This window comes from Manis pentadactyla, chromosome 10 (assembly GCF_030020395.1).
Source record: "Manis pentadactyla isolate mManPen7 chromosome 10, mManPen7.hap1, whole genome shotgun sequence".
In the NCBI taxonomy this organism is placed as follows: Eukaryota; Metazoa; Chordata; class Mammalia; order Pholidota; family Manidae; genus Manis; species Manis pentadactyla.
Window position 1 is genome coordinate 92,682,531 of NC_080028.1, and position 16,040 is coordinate 92,698,570.

The following is a 16,040-nucleotide window of genomic DNA, read 5'->3' on the forward strand; positions in this document are numbered from 1 at the left end:
CAGTCAATTCCAGACCATTTCATCGCCCCAAAGAAACCCCGTACCCTTCAGCTACCCTACTGACTAAACAACAGCTAATCTACTTTCTGTGTCTATAGATTTCCCTATTGTGGACATTGCATATGGATGGACTCATATAATATGGGGTTCCCTTGACTTTAAAACGAGGGGCTCCTAAAAGGTCAGAGGTGAAAGGAGGCTTCATAGGAAGTGGTTGATTTAGTATCTCCGTTCATGGAAGAGGAGCCAGTGGGGCCGTGGTGTATGCCCTGGTGTTGGTCATTAATGTCACTGTGTGATGGTGGTTTCTTTCTGGGAAAGGAAGAGAGAGGCAGCAGTCACCAAGTGAGGGTGCAGAGAATGTTCCATGAATAGTCATGACTAAAGGCTGTTCACCTGGGGAAATAACCTCATGGGATGGGCAAAGAGCAGTAGAGTGAATCTCTTGCTATCCCTTGCACCCATTTCTAGAGAGCAGAAAGCCCCAAACCAAACCCATCCTTCCTCACTAAGCCTGAGTAGACTCGGTGACCTCCTGGGTTCTTCCAGAAGAGTGCTGTGATGCCACCTCCTGAAAAGTTCTGGTGGTTAAACAGGACAGCTGATGGCCTGTGGCACCCCTACAGGCTGTTGGTGTGGTGTCTGTCTCCTATTTTTTAACAGTCATTAAGTATGAATGACGTCACAGCAGATATATGGATGTTAAGATGAGAAACAGAGACAGTGGTAGATAGAAAATTGCCCTAGTGTGTATTCTAGCTTGGGTTGGACAAACTGCTAAGTTTGTGACATGAAAATCTACTCCTTTTTCTATTGCTGGGATACGAAAGACAAAAACAGATTGTAAATGAAAATATACTGAGCTTCTGAAATAATAAGGGTAGAATATAATCTAGGTGAATATTCTGGTGAGTTGAAGAATAACATGCAGTTTCATACTTTTGGATATGCATTTCCTTGGCCTAACGTACTAAGTGATAATTGTGGATCCTGGACGGCTAGAGAAAACACATTCCAAGACTTTCACGTTTCCTTGTTGGGCGCTGCTTTTTCTGACTCATAGTCAGTTGTTGGAACAGGGTCCTTGCTGCGAAAACCAATATTCATGAACTTCTGCTTGTAGTCAAGTAGGGAGGTGATAACAAGAAGAGTATCAAGGGCTTCATCTTAAGGTAATTATTTCAAAACTTCAAATGGAGGCATGTGTTTCCTTATTTGTTCATGCCCAGGCCCTGCCTGGTATGAAGTCTCATCCTCCCCTCACATTGTTTCATTATAGGGAGACAGATTTATAAAAATGTTTATCCCAGTTCGCATCCTAATGGCTCTGCAAGTGCTAGTCTGTGCTTTTTCTCAGGAGGATGTCTGTTTAAAGCATCCTCAAGTGACCTCAGAGATTAGAGAGGCCGTTAATTGTTTCAGAATTCTGTTTCAGCCCACTCTATCCATCCTGATTGGCTGGGGTATGCCCTGGTTTAAAATTCCGCCAGATTCCAGTCGATGAAAGGAGCAAGGATTTACTTGTTGCCTGCACTGAAGATCTGTTGTGAGTTGGCTTTGTGTCTGTTCCATGATTTCCTCAACCTGGAATCCAGTCCCATGGGGAACGTTGGCTGTCACGTGGCAGAGGAAAGGAATGATGTGGCAGAGCCTCTGCATGGAAGAGATGTCACTTCGCTAATGTCATCAGCCAACACTAGGCACGTAGCCACGTGGCATTCAGGTGGACAAGGAATCGAACCACGTGCTCAGAAAGAAATGTTTGCAGATATTTCTGGATAACTTTATATGACCCCCATCCTTCATTCCCTTCTATCTTAGTCTTTCCATGTACATACTTATGTTGATCTGGTTATTTACCTTTTTCTTATGATAAAGCCATCTATTGGAGGGCCATGACACATCAGACAATATTTATTTTGCATGCTCTGTTTCAAAAAGTCTTTCTATGGTGTTAGAGAAATTTTTCGAGGAAATTTTGGAATGCTAACTTGATGTAGAATTTGGAGAAATTTAGAGGGAGCTTTTGTGCAGGAGAAATCCTAGCAAGAAAAGAAAGAAGGGATTTTCTCTTCCCATCTTGGGTAAACAAACCCACTTACCCCCTTTTCCTGTGTGTGTGAAATGGAATATGAAATCCGATCAGTAAGGTACACTTCCTTCCTCTCCTCATCTGGGAAGTAGTTAACATGCTTCTCTAGCCTAATATCTGACTTATTTTATGAGGAGGTGATATCAGAGTTCCATGGAAATGCATGATGATAGACGTTAGCACTACTATCTAGAGATTGTGGGTAAATCCCTTAATGTCCTTAAGTGTCTGTCTCTTCAACAAGAAAGGTTTGGACTAGGTCATGTGGGAGGATGCTCACAGCTCTAACCGTGTGTTCAGGAGGATGCAAATTTCTACTACTCACTTCATTACTTCTCTTTCCTAGGGATCATGGCCCAAGTAGCAATGTCTACCCTGCCTGTTGAAGATGAGGAGTCCTCAGAGAGCAGGATGGTGGTGACGTTCCTCGTGTCTGCCCTCGAGTCCATGGTGAGACAGTCTGCAGTTCTGTACTGTGTTCGCAGATGGATCACTGTCAAAGTAGCAGAACTGTGAGACACTGCACTGTCATTTTTGACGTTCGCCTTCAGTTTTACATTCAGTATTCCTCGTAGAGGTAATGAGCTCGTCAGGTAACGAAAAAAATTTCTTTTTGTTACTTTATGGATGTAATTCGATCAATATGAGATTCCCAGGTCTGAAAATTTAATGAAGGCACCTCTTACCTTGAGAATAATTTTTGTCTAAATTCACAGATAAAGTAATCATCCATTGACATGCATCTGTTGACCTCCAACATGTAAAATTTGCCTATTAGTGAAAATTGGATGAGAAATTTACATAACCTCAAAGTATCTGATGACAAGATGCTTATTGATTAAAAAGAGCAAATCAGTAACCTTATGAAAGTGGAGAAACTGGAGAGACATCCCACTAGTCAAGTGATCAAAGTGGCCATGAGCAGGAATGGGGCAGACTGACGTCATGGGCTTCCCGATCCGATGCACGGAGGAGGAGCATTAGCAGCACTCCTGGCAGCCCCTGCCAGCCACGCATAGCCCGAACCTAGTGAGGGGACATTGGACAAGCCCAGGTTAAGGGGTGTTCACAATTTCTGTGCTGGACTTTTAATAAAAATGTTAGTGTCATGAAAGACAAAGACTGGAGAACTGCTCCAATTGGGAGATATGATGTCACATGGAAAGTGTGACCCTGGGTTGGATCCTTGACCAGAAAAAAATAGATTTATTTTTATTTTCATTTTATTTATATGTTATATTTATTTCTATTTTTCAACAAAGAACATAATTGAGTCAACTGGCACAATACCACACATACACATAAGTCACTCACATACACACATGCATGCACACACATGCACATACACACCTAGACCCATTATTTTAAGGTGTAGAAAACCAAATGTAAAGAGAAATGTTGAAAGCAACCTGTGGTAAACTCACTAATGGCCCGCAAGATTAAACTTCTCCTCCTGAAGCCTGTGAACATTACCTAATATTGCAAAGGGAAATTTACAGATGTGATTAAGTTAAAGATCTTGAGATTATCCTGGATTATTTTAGGGTAAATAAAACTGTTCTTTAAAAATCCTTTAGTACATTTTAATATGAGTCAGGATCTAGTTGAATAGAACTAGAAATATTTTACTCAAGAACTGACCACACTCCTTCATTTGACCAGCACTGACGTGTCTCCTGCATCTGGCTCCCTTCAAGGCACTGGGGCCACAAGACTTGAGTAGATAGATAAAGTCTTCCTCATATAGATCTCATGTTCTATTTGAGGAGAGAGACAATAAACTCTATTTATATGTGTTTCTGTCAGTAAATATAATAAATAAAATACCATAAAGAAAAGGAGGGTCAAAAAACAAATGTAGATAAGAGAAGGAGAGGTTGGGATGGGACAGTGGGAGAAATTCCCTGGGGAGTTCATTGCCTTTTATGCAAAGACCAAAATGAAGTCAGCAAGTGAGTTAGGCCAGTGGCCAACGACAGTGTTCATGAGATCATCCTGTGCAAAGACCCTGGGCTGGGCACATCAAGAAGTCCAGTAACCCTGGAGCAGAGTGAACAAAGGAGAAGTGGTCAGAGGTAAGGCTCAGAGGCACCTGGTGGCCGGAGCCTGTAGAGCTCCAGACCTTTCTCCTTGGTGTGGCAAGTGAGTGACGGAGTGATGGGGGGAGTGATGGTTGTGTGAGCAGTCACTTAACATGAGCAAGAGCAGGAGCAGGGAGACCAGTTAGCCATCTGCGGCTGTGGGTCAGCCAGCAGATTTCAGTGGCCTGGACTAGGGTGGGAACAGTGGAACCAGAACAATCTGCTGAAGATAGCGTTGACGGGACTTACTCGAGGGTTGGGTGTGAGCTATGAAGTTTCCTTGTGGGCAAATCAAGAGTTGTTGTTTGTTTTTTTAAATTATATTAACATACATAGATATAGATCGTAAAACTTAACCACTTTAACCACTCTGAAGTGCACAGGGAAGGGCCATTATGTACATTCACGTTGGTGTGTGACCATCACCACCGTCCACCTCCAGAACCTTTTCATCCTCCTAAACTGAAACTGTCCACATCAACACTCACTCCCCATTCATGCCTCCCCAGGGCGTCTGGGAATCAAGGAGGTTTTCTTTTAATAATAAACTCTTATTTAGGATACTTCCAAGATTTACAGAATATCTGCAGATAGTGCAGAGAATTCCCAAATATTCCTCACCCGCCATTCACATCACTGTGGCACACTTGACATAATTATGGTGCACTTGTCAAATTTAATAGATTGATACTGGTACATTATTATTAACCAAGTCCAGACTGTACTTGGAGTTCACCAGTTTTTCTACCTACCTCCTTTTTCTGTTTTGGGCCCACCCAGGGGTCCCATGTTGCTTTGCATGTCCTGTCTCCTTAGGCTCCTCTGCTCTGTGACAGTTTGTCAGGCTCCCCTTGATTTTCATGACCTTGACAGTTTCTGAAGAGTACTAGAAAGGTATCTTATCAAGTGTCCATCAATTCGGGCTTTTCTGATGTTTCCCTCCTGTGTAGATGGGTTTTGGAAAGAAGACCACACAGGTAAGGTGCTTCTCTCGCCTCACTCTACCGAGCGTATGACCCCAGTGTGGCTAGTCGCAGGTGAGGCTCCCTGTGATCATGTGGTCAAGGTGGTGTGATGCCTGACTTTGTGTCAGCCTGGCCGCCACGGGATGCCTGCATAGCTAGCTGAATAATATTCCTGGGTGTGTCTGTAAAAGTGTTTTGGGAAGAGATTAGCATTTGAACTATGGGACTGAGGAAAGCAGGTGGCCCTCTCCATGTGGGTGGCCTTCATCTAATCTGTTCTGCCCAAACAGAACAAAAAGGTAGAGGAAAGGTTGAATTCCGTCACTGCCTGACTGTGTAGCTGGGTCATTGGTCCTGTCGTCGGTCCTGTCCTGCCCTTGGCACTTCTGGTTCTCAGGCCTTTGAACTGCACCATCGGCTCTCCTGGGCCTCTGCCAGCTTAGGAACAGATCATGGGACTTCTCAGCCCCCAGAATCCATTGAACCAGTTCATAATGAGCCTCATGTTATACATCTGTAATCTCCAATTAGTCCCATTTCTCTGGAGAACCCTGACGCATACAGGCAGTGTATTGCACATTTCTCAATTGTTAAATTACTGTTTTCCCCTCTCCATGCCCTGTTCTTGGGAAGTGAGTCACCAATCCCAGCCCACAAGCAGTGATTCTCTGCACTGCTGTAGTGGGAAGGAGCCATGGCCTCTCGCAGTGCTGGTGGGAGCATGAGTCCCACCAGCTGTTTGTAATGTGTTTCAAGAACCTTAAAGGAAAATTTACACCCTTTAACTCAGGAGTTCCGTGTGTATGATTCCATCCCACGGAAATAACCAAATATGCACAGAAATGTTTATGTTCTTGGATGTTTATTGTAGTGTTACCGTAATTGGGAAAAAACTTTTCAGTGATGTTATAGGTAAGCTGTGGCATACATATTGGACAGAATACTGTATGTTCATTCAAAAATCATGTTTTCTAGGATTGTAAATCTCAACAATAAGCAAATAAAGCAGAATGCCAACCCATATACAGTAGTGAAATACTAGTTTTGTTTGTAAAAATTATGTATGTGTGTGTGTGTGTTTCAAAATGTGAATAGTGGATAATTCTTTGTAATGGGTTATAGGTGATTTCTTTTTTCTTCTGTGTACTTTTCTGTATCTGCTAAAATGTTTATAATATACATATTTTATACTGAGAGAAAATGCTTTTAAAAAGATCTCTTCTACCAGTGATGACCAAGTAAGGCTAAAAATCAATAATTTCACCTGATACCATATACTGTATTTTAGATTAAGTGTTGAATTTTTTATTCATTTGACACAGAGAGATTTGTCATAACACTAATGGAGCTTAAGCTTCTGGGCTCTCGCCTTGCCCTGGCCCCTTCCACGGCCTTGGGAGAGTCCTAGAAATATGTGCACGTAGGTTTTTGTAAAATTTGCTAAGGTAAGATATTTTAGCCACATCAGTTAAGGTTGCTGTCTCCCTCTCTACTTTCTGTCTGCCACAAGCCCTGTATTAACAGCCCTGAGGAAACCTCTTGCTCCTATAACAAATTACACAAACTTAGTGGTTTTAAACAACACTCATTTATTATGTCAGTTCTGGAAGTTGGAAGGCAGAAGATGGGTCACAGGGCTGAAATTAAGGTGTCAGCAGGGCTGGATCGTTCCAGAGGCTCCCAGGGAGAATCTGTGCCCTGCCTTCTCCAGCTTCTGAAGGCCACCTGCATTCCTTGACCTGTGGCCCCTTCCAAGTCCACCCTCCGATTCCATTGTGATGTCCCCTTCTTCTGCCTCCCTCTTTTCTTATAAGGGATGTCACCCCGTGATTACTTTAGACCCCCTTCAATGATCTAAGACCATCTCCCCATCTCAAGATCCTAAGTATTATATCACTGGCAAAGCCCCTTTTGCCACATAAGGCAAAGTTCACAGACTCTGGGGATTAAGACACAGACGTCTTCAGGGGCGATTCTTCTGCCTCCCATAATCCCCTTCGTCAGGGGGTGTTGTAGACATGGGCATCTTTGAGGTCTCAATAATGGGAAGCTGGGTTGGGGAAATAATTTACTTTGAGCTTAGTGGTAAGTATTATGGGGCTTACTGTTATTTCTGTGTCTGGGTAAGTTACTGCTAGACATTGAGTGTGGAAATGGTTTCCAGAAACATTCCTGCAGGGCAAGGCCTAAGGTCATATTATGGTGTGAATAAGTGCTCAGCTTCAGAAGTGTGTGGGCTGTAGAGGAAAAACAAAGTTTAAAATGTACAGAGGCAGAAGCTAGTCTGGAAAATCCTTCCAATCATTCAGCAGGTCAAATTGTAGAGAGAGGATTTGTTTCTCATTGATGCCTGGCCAAAGCAGTTCTGTCTGTTCAGAAATATACCCAGTAATGTAGCACATGCAGTTATAAATACACCAAACATTTCAGGTTTCTGAAAGGAATTAACACAAAGCAGAATTCATCAGGATCCTTTTGTGTAGGGAATAAGTCTGGAGCACCATGACAAACAGCAAGTATGGCTTGTGTATGAGTTTCCATGTTTTATGTATCTTCTACCATCAATAATAAAATGTAATCAGCGGAGGAGCCAAGATGGCGGCGTGAGTAGAGCAGCAGAAATCTCCTCCCAAAACTATATGTATTTTTGAAAATACAACAAATACAACTATCCCTAAAAGAGAGACCAGAAGGTACAGGACAACAGCCAGGCTACATCTACACCTGCGAGAACCCAGTGCCTCATGAAGGGGGTAAGATACAAGCCGTGGCCCAGCGGGACCCAAGTGCCCCTCACTCCAGCTCCCGGCAGGAGGAGAGGAGCCGGAGCGGGGAGGGAGAGGGAGCCCAGGACTGCTAAACACCCAGCCCTGGCCATCTGCACCAGAGCGCAGACACACAGTGTGTGGTGTGCTGCATACTAGGGAAACGGGACGGTAAAACCTGCGAGCGGGTCCCCACACCTGGCACCCCTGAGACAAAGAAAAGCGAGTGCTTTTTGAAAGTCTTAAAGGGACAGGGACCCCACAGCTGGATGGAAGCATCCCAGGACACTCAACCCAGCAGCAGGGAATCCCAGGGAACTCCAAGTGCCCTAACCCCCTGGGCGGCAGCGCAGCTCTGAGGCCCCTCACAGCGATAAACAGCCTCCAGCCCATTCCTCCTCCAACGCAGCTCTGCCATATTGGAGCAGCAGCCTGAGAGCGGCCATGCCCACAGCAACTGTGGAGTATAACTGCACAGCAACTGCGGAGCTGAACTCCACAGCAGCCAGGCAAGATTCAGACACCCAGTCTGCATGCAGCTGCCCAGCACAAGCTGCTAGGGGTGGCCATTCTCCCAGGAGAGGAAGGCCACAAACTAGAAAGAAGGGACATTCTCCCAGCCGACACACACGCCAGCTCCCCACAACTACCTCAATCACCATGAAAAGGCAGAAGAATTTGATACAGACCAAAATCACAGAGACAACCCCTGAGAAGGAGCATGGAGAGATAGACCAAACCAATCTCCCTGAAAAAGAATTCAAAATAAAGATCATAACCATGCTTATGGAGCTGCAGAGAAAAATGCAAGAGCTAACCAACAAAGTAGGGAGGGAGACTATAGAAATAAAACAATCTCTGGAAGGATTTATAAGCAGAATGGATGAGATGCAAGAGGCCATTGATGGAATAGAAACCAGAGAACAGGAATGCATAGAAGCTGATGCAGAGAGAGAGAAAAGGATCTCCAGGAATGAAACAATATTAAGAGAACTGTGTGACCAGTCCAAAAGGAACAATATCCGCATTATAAGGGTACCAGAAGAAGAGAGAGAAAAAGGGTTAGAAAGTGTATTTGAAGACATAATTTATGAAAACATCCCTAAACTGGGGGAGGACATAGTCGCTCAGACCACGGAAGCACACAGAACTCCCAACAGAAAGGGACCCAAGGAGGACAACACCAAGACATGTAATAATTAAAATGGCAAAGATTAAGGACAAGGACAGAGTATTAAAGGCAGCTAGACAGAGGAAAAAGGTCACCTACAAAGGAAAACCCATCAGGCTATCATCAGACTTCTCAACAGTAACCTTACAGGCCAGAAGAGAATGGCATGATATATTTAATGCAATGAAACAGAAGGGCCTTGAACCAAGAATACCATATCCAGCACGATTATCATTTAAATATGAAGGAGGGATTAAACAATTCCCAGACAAGCAAAAGTTGAGGGAATTTGCCTCCCACAAACCACCTCTACAGGGTATTTTAGAGGGACTGCTCTAGATGGGAGCACTCCAAAGGCTAAATAGATGTCACCAGAGAAAATAAAATCACAGTAAAGAAAGAAGATCAACCAAACACTAACTAAAGAAAAAAATAAAGTCAACTACCCACAAAAGAGCACAGAACAAAACACCCAACATATGAAGAATGGAGGAGGAGGAATAAGAAGGGAGAGAAATAAAGAAACATCAGACAGTGTTTATAATAACTCAATAAGGGAGTTAAGTTAGTAAGATAGGAAAGAAGCTAACCTTGAACCTTTGGTAACCACGAATCTAAAGCCTGCTATGGCAATAAGTACATATCTTTCAATAATCACCCTAAATATAAATGGACTGAATGCACCAATCAGAAGACACAGAATAGAATGGATAAAAAAGCAAGACCCATCTATATGCTGCTTACAAGAGACTCACCTGAAACCCAAAGACATACACAGACTAAAAGTCAAGGGATGCAAAAAGATATTTCATGCAAACAACAGGGAGGAAAAAGCAGGTGTTGCAGTACTAATATCAGACAAAATAGACTTCAAAACAAAGTAAGTAACAAGAGATAAAGGACATTACATAATGATAAGGGGGTGAGTCCAACAAGAGGATATAACCATTATAAATATATATGCACCCAACACAGGAGCACCAGCGTATGTGAAACAAATACTAAAAGAATTAAAGGAGGAAATAGAATGCAATGCATTCATTCTAGGAGACATCAACACACCACTCAATCCAAAGGATAAATCCACCAGACACAAAATAAGTAAGGACATAGAGGCACTGAACAACTCACTAGAACAGATGGACCTAATAGATATCTATAGAACTCCACATATAAAAGCAAGAGGATACACATTCTTCTCAAGTGCACATGGAACATTCTCCAGAATAGACCACATACTAGGCCACAAAAAGAGCCTCAGAAAATTCCAAAACATTGAAATTCTACCAACCAACTTTTCAGACCAGAAAGGTATAAAACTAGAAATAAATTGTACAAAGAAAGTACAAAGGCTCACAAACACATGGAGCCTAAACAACATGTTCCTAGAAAAATCAATGGAACAATAAACAAATTAAAATAGAGTTCAAGCAATATATGGAAACAAATGACAACAACAATACAAAGCCCCAACTTCTGTGGGACGCAGTGAAAGCAGTCTTAAGAGGAAAGTATATAGCAAACCAGGCATATTTAAAGAAGGAAGAACAATCCCAAATGAATACTCTAATGTCACAAATACCGAAATTCGAAAAAGAACAAATGAGGCCTAAAGTCAGCAGAAGGAGTGACATAATAAACTTCAGAGAAGAAATAAATAAAATTGAGAAGAATAAAACAATAGAAAAAAATCAATGAAACCAAGAGCTGGTTCTTCGAGAAAATTAACAAAACAGATAAGCCTCTAGCCAGACTTATTAAGAGAAAAAAGAGAATCAACACACATCAACAGGATCATAAATGAGAATGGAAAAATCACGACAGTCCCCACAGAAACACAAAGAATTATTAGAGACTACTATGAAAACCTATATGCTAACAAGCTGGAAAACCTAGAAGAAATGGACAACTTACTAGAAAAATACAACCTTCCAAGACTGACCCAGAAAGAAACAGAAAATCTAAACAGACCAATTACCAGCAAAGAAATTGAAGCAGTAATCAAAAAACTACCCAAGAACAAAACCCCCGGGCCAGATGGATTTACCTCGGAATTTTATCAGACATACAGAGAAGATATAATACCCATTCTCCTTTAAGTTTTCTAAAAAATAGAAGAGGAGGGAATACTCCCAAACTCATTTTATGAAGCCAGCATCACCCTAATACCAAAACCAGGCAAAGACCCCACCAAAAAAGAAAACTACAGACCAATATCTTCTGATGAACATAGATGCAAAAATACTCAACAAAATATTAGCAAACCGAATTCAAAAATATATCTAAAGGATCATACACCATGACCAAGTGGGAATCATCCCAAGAATGCAAGGATGGTGCAACATTCGAAAATCCATCAACATCATACATCACATAAACAAAAAGGACAAAAATCACATGATCATCTCCGTAGATGCTGAAAAGGCATTTGACAAAATTCAACATCCATTCATGATAAAATGGGTATAGAGGGCAAGTACCTCAACATAATATGATAAACCCATATATGATAAACCCATACCCAACATCATACTGAACAGTGAGAAGCTGAAAGCTTTTCCTCTGAGATTGGGTACAAGACAGGGATGCCCACTCTCCCCACTGTTATTCAACATAGTACTGGAGGTCCTAGCCACGGCAATCAGACAAAACAAAGAAATACAAGGAATCCAGATTGGTAAAGAAGAACTCAAACTGTTACTATTTGCAGATGACATGATATTGTACATTAAAAACCCTAAAGACTCCACTCCAAAACTACTAGAAGTAATATCGGAATTCAGTAAGTTGCAGGATACAAAATCAACACACAGAAATCGATAGCTTTCCTATACACTAATAATGAACTAATAGAAAGAGAAATCAAGAAAACAATTCCATTCAGAATTGCATCAAAAAGAATAAAATACCTAGGAATAAACTTAACCAAGGAAGTGAAAGACCTATACCCTGAAAACTATAAGACACTCTTAAGAGAAATTAAAGAGGACACTAACAAATGGAAACTCATCCCATGCTTTTGGCTAGGAATAATTAATATAGTCAAAATGGCCATCTGCCCATAGCAATATACAGATTTGATGTAATCCCTATCAAATTACCAGCAGCATTCTTCAATGAATTGGAACAAATAGTTCAAAAATTCATATGGAATCACCAAAGACCCCGAATAGCCAAAGCAATCCTGAGAAGGAAGAATAAAGTGGGGGGGATCTCACTCCCTAACTTCAAGCTCTACTACAAAGCCACAGTAATCAAGACAATTGGTACTGGCACAAGAACAGAGCCACAGACCAGTGGAACAGAATAGAGACTCCTCCAGGCATTAACCCAAACATGTATGACCAATTAATATATGATAAAGGAGCCATGAACATACAATGGGGAAATGACAGTCTCTTCAACAGATGGTGCTGGCAAAATGGGACAGCTACATGTCAGAGAATGAAACTGGACCACTGTCTAACCCCATACACAAAAGTAAATTCGAAATGGATCAAAGACCTGAATGTAAGTCATGAAACCATAAAACTCTTAGAAAAAAACATAGGCAAAAATCTCTTTGACATAAACGTGAGTGACCTCTTCTTGAACATATCTCCCCGGGCAAGGAAAACAACAGCAAAAATGAACAAGTGGGATTATATCAAGCTGAAAAGCTTCTGTACAGCAAAAGACACCATCAATAGAACAAAAAGGTACCCTACAGTATGGGAGAATATATTTGTAAATGACAGATCCAACAAAGGCTTGACATCCAAAATATATAAAGAGCTCACCCACCTCAACAAACAAAAAACAAATAATCCAATTAAAAAATGGGCAGAGGAACTGAACAGACAGTTCTCCAAAAAATAAATTCAGATGGCCAACGGACACATGAAAAGATGCTCCACATCACTAGTCATCAGAGAAATGCAAATTAAAACCACAATGAGATATCACCTCACACCAGTAAGGATGGCTACCATCCAAAAGACAAACAACAACAAATGTTGGCGAGGTTGTGGAGAAAGGGGAACCCTCTTATGCTGCTGGTGGGAATGTAAATTATTTCAACCATTGTGGAAAGCAGTATGGAGGTTTCTCAGAATGCTCAAAATAGACTTACCATTTGACCCAGGAATTCCACTCCTAGGGATTTACCCTAAGAATGCAGCAGCCCATTTTGAAAAAGACAGATGCACCCCTGTGTTTATCGCAGCACTATTTACAATAGCCAAGAATTGGAAGCAACCTAAGTGTCCATCAGTAGATGACTGGATAAAGAAGATGTGGTACATATACACAATGGAATATTATTCAGCCATAAGAAGAAAACAAATCCTACCATTTGCAACAACCTGGATGGAGCTATAGGGCATTATGCTCAGTGAAATAAGCCAAGCGGAGAAAGACAAATACCAAATGATTTCACTCATCTGTGGAGTATAAGAACAAAGGAAAAACTGAAGGAACAAAACAGCAGCAGAATCACAGAACCCATGAATGGACTAACAGTTACCAAAGGGAAAGGGACCAGGGAGAATGGGTGGGTCAGGAGGGATAAGGGGTGGGGAAGAAGAAAGGGGGTATTATGATTAGCATGCATAATGTGGGGGGTGGGAGAAAGGGGAGGGCTGTGCAACACAGAGAAGTCAAGTAGTGATTCTACAACATTTTGCTATGCTGACGGACAGTGACTGTAATGGGGTTTGTGGGGGGGACTTGGTGTAGGGGAGAGCCTAGTAAACATAATATTCTTCATGTAATTGTAGATTAATGATAACAAAAAAAAAAAGAAAAGGGGGATTACTCCCTGATAGGATAAAACTAACTGCAAATCAACAATTAATGCATGGTTTACATATCCTTAATTTTGATCTTTTAAAGGGTGTCAGATGATCAGCTATGGAAGTACATTTTTCTGATAATATTCCTTTCTCTTAAAAAAAAAAAAGCAGTTCCTGTGTGGTGATCTCCAATAGGTTCTTCACAATGGTATAAAAGTCATGTCAAAATGTGGGGAAAGGGTTTGTTTGTGTTTATACAGAGAATCAAAGCCTAATTTGGCTACCCAGAAAACAAATTAAGATATGATACGAAGAAGAACTTCCAACATCAACATCCTCTGGAAGAGTCATTCCAGAAGATGATCATCAAAAAACTTCAACAAAGATCCTGGCGCTGTTGCAGTTGTAGCTGCATTCATCCCACCGATTCCTGGACTTGCCATTGGAATGAAGACTGGGATATCTAAGCTGGCCTGTGCATACAGTAAAACAACAAATTTGACTGGATCTATACTGTCGGAATTCAACCAAGAATTAGGAGAAGTGCAAGTTTCAGCGCTCCAAAATCGTGCAACTATAGACTGTCTACTGTTGAAAGAACATATGGGATGTGAACAGTTGCCAGGAATGTGTTGTTTTAATTTGTCTGATTTTTCTCAAACTATTCAAATTCAGTTAGACAATATCCATCATATTATTGATAAGTTTTCACAAATGCTTAGGGTGCCTAACTGGTTTTCTTGGTTTCACTGGTTATGGCTGGTAATTGTAGGTCTACTTTGGTTATGTAGCTGTATTCCTATTATGTTAATGTGTGCACGCAATTTAATTAGTAGTTTAAAACCTAATGGTTATGTTACACTACAAGAAGATATGTCAAAGAAATAATCAATCTTCCCATGTTTTCTTCTGTCTGCTACTTCTATAGCTTTTCTTCTTCCTTCCTAATTACAACCCTTAAGTAGAATTTGTGCCTCATATCAAAATTACCAAGTTTCATAATTCTTCCAAGTGGTAAGACAAGTGGCAAGACAAATGCAGGGCATAGAAGCCACAGGGCATAAATATGCAAAGAAGTAAAAAGCTAACCTTTTCAAACAATATTGCTTCTCTCTCACTTACCAACTTTACATTTTCCTCTATGACCCCGGAAGATGACTGGTTAGCCAGAGACGGGTAAGATTCCTCAAGGTAGGAACAACCTAAGACAGGCACAGTCGCAGGGGGGCCATCAGGTGAGAAATTGGGGATCAACAGAGATGAGGCTTAGAACCTCACCCCCCCTGTTTTGAGAGAAATCTTCTGCATCCGTGGATGTTTTGTTGCCCTTGTCTAGCTTGGATTAATACTTAGTCTAGAGGCACACACCTGATCATCTACATTTCCCCTCTTACAGCACTAAACTATGTTTTCGACCTTTATCTTGCATCTACTTACCACTTCAGCATTTTATTAAAAATAATAATAATAATAATAGTAAGGGAGAAATGTGAGATTCACATATAAGTCAAGTATAAAAGTCAAACGAATATTCACATTTGACCTGATTGTTTATAGTTCATAATGCGTGATCAAAACCGAAAGTTTCTGTGATATGACTGCCCTTGCACTGTTCACCATGTAAGAACTTATTCACTATGTAAGAACTTGTTCACCATGTAAGAACTTGTTCATTATGCTTCAGAAGATTGAAGGCTGTTGAGAATTAGGCTTGGTGTTGATTAAGGATTGTGCATTGAGTCTCCTTTACAGAATTTTATAGTTGTTAACAACCATTTGATCAATAAATACAAGAGATGCCCTCTCAAAAAAAAAGAATGCAGCAGCCCAGTTTGAAAAAGACAGATACACCCCTATGTTTATCGCAGCACTATTTACAATAGCCAAGAAATGGAAGCAACCTAAATGTCCATCAGTCAATGATTGGATAAAGAAGATGTGGTACATATACACAATGGAATATTATTCAGCCATAAGAAGAAAACAAATCCTACCATTTTCGACAACATGGATGAAGCTAGAGGGTATTATGCTCAGTGAAATAAGCCAGGCAGAGAAAGACAAGTACCAAATGATTTCACTCATATGTGGAGGATAAGAACAAAGAAAAACTGAAGGAACAAACCAGTAGCAGAATCACAGAACCCACGAATGGACTAACAGTTGCCAAAGGGAAAGGAACAAAGGAGGATGG

General features: G+C 41.2%; 1 protein-coding gene across 3 annotated transcripts in view; it reads left to right on the top strand.

The window, feature by feature from the left end:
• GTF2IRD2B (GTF2I repeat domain containing 2B) overlaps positions 1–16,040 on the top strand; it is an 88,360-nt gene that overhangs the window by 40,001 nt on the left and 32,319 nt on the right. For all 3 annotated transcript variants that reach the window (XM_057487221.1, XM_057487220.1, XM_036887377.2), the window contains exon 2: positions 2,439–2,542. In XM_057487221.1, the coding sequence (XP_057343204.1) occupies positions 2,444–2,542 (99 nt within the window). In that variant the 5' untranslated portion in view covers positions 2,439–2,443. The remainder of the gene's footprint in view (positions 1–2,438; positions 2,543–16,040) is intronic.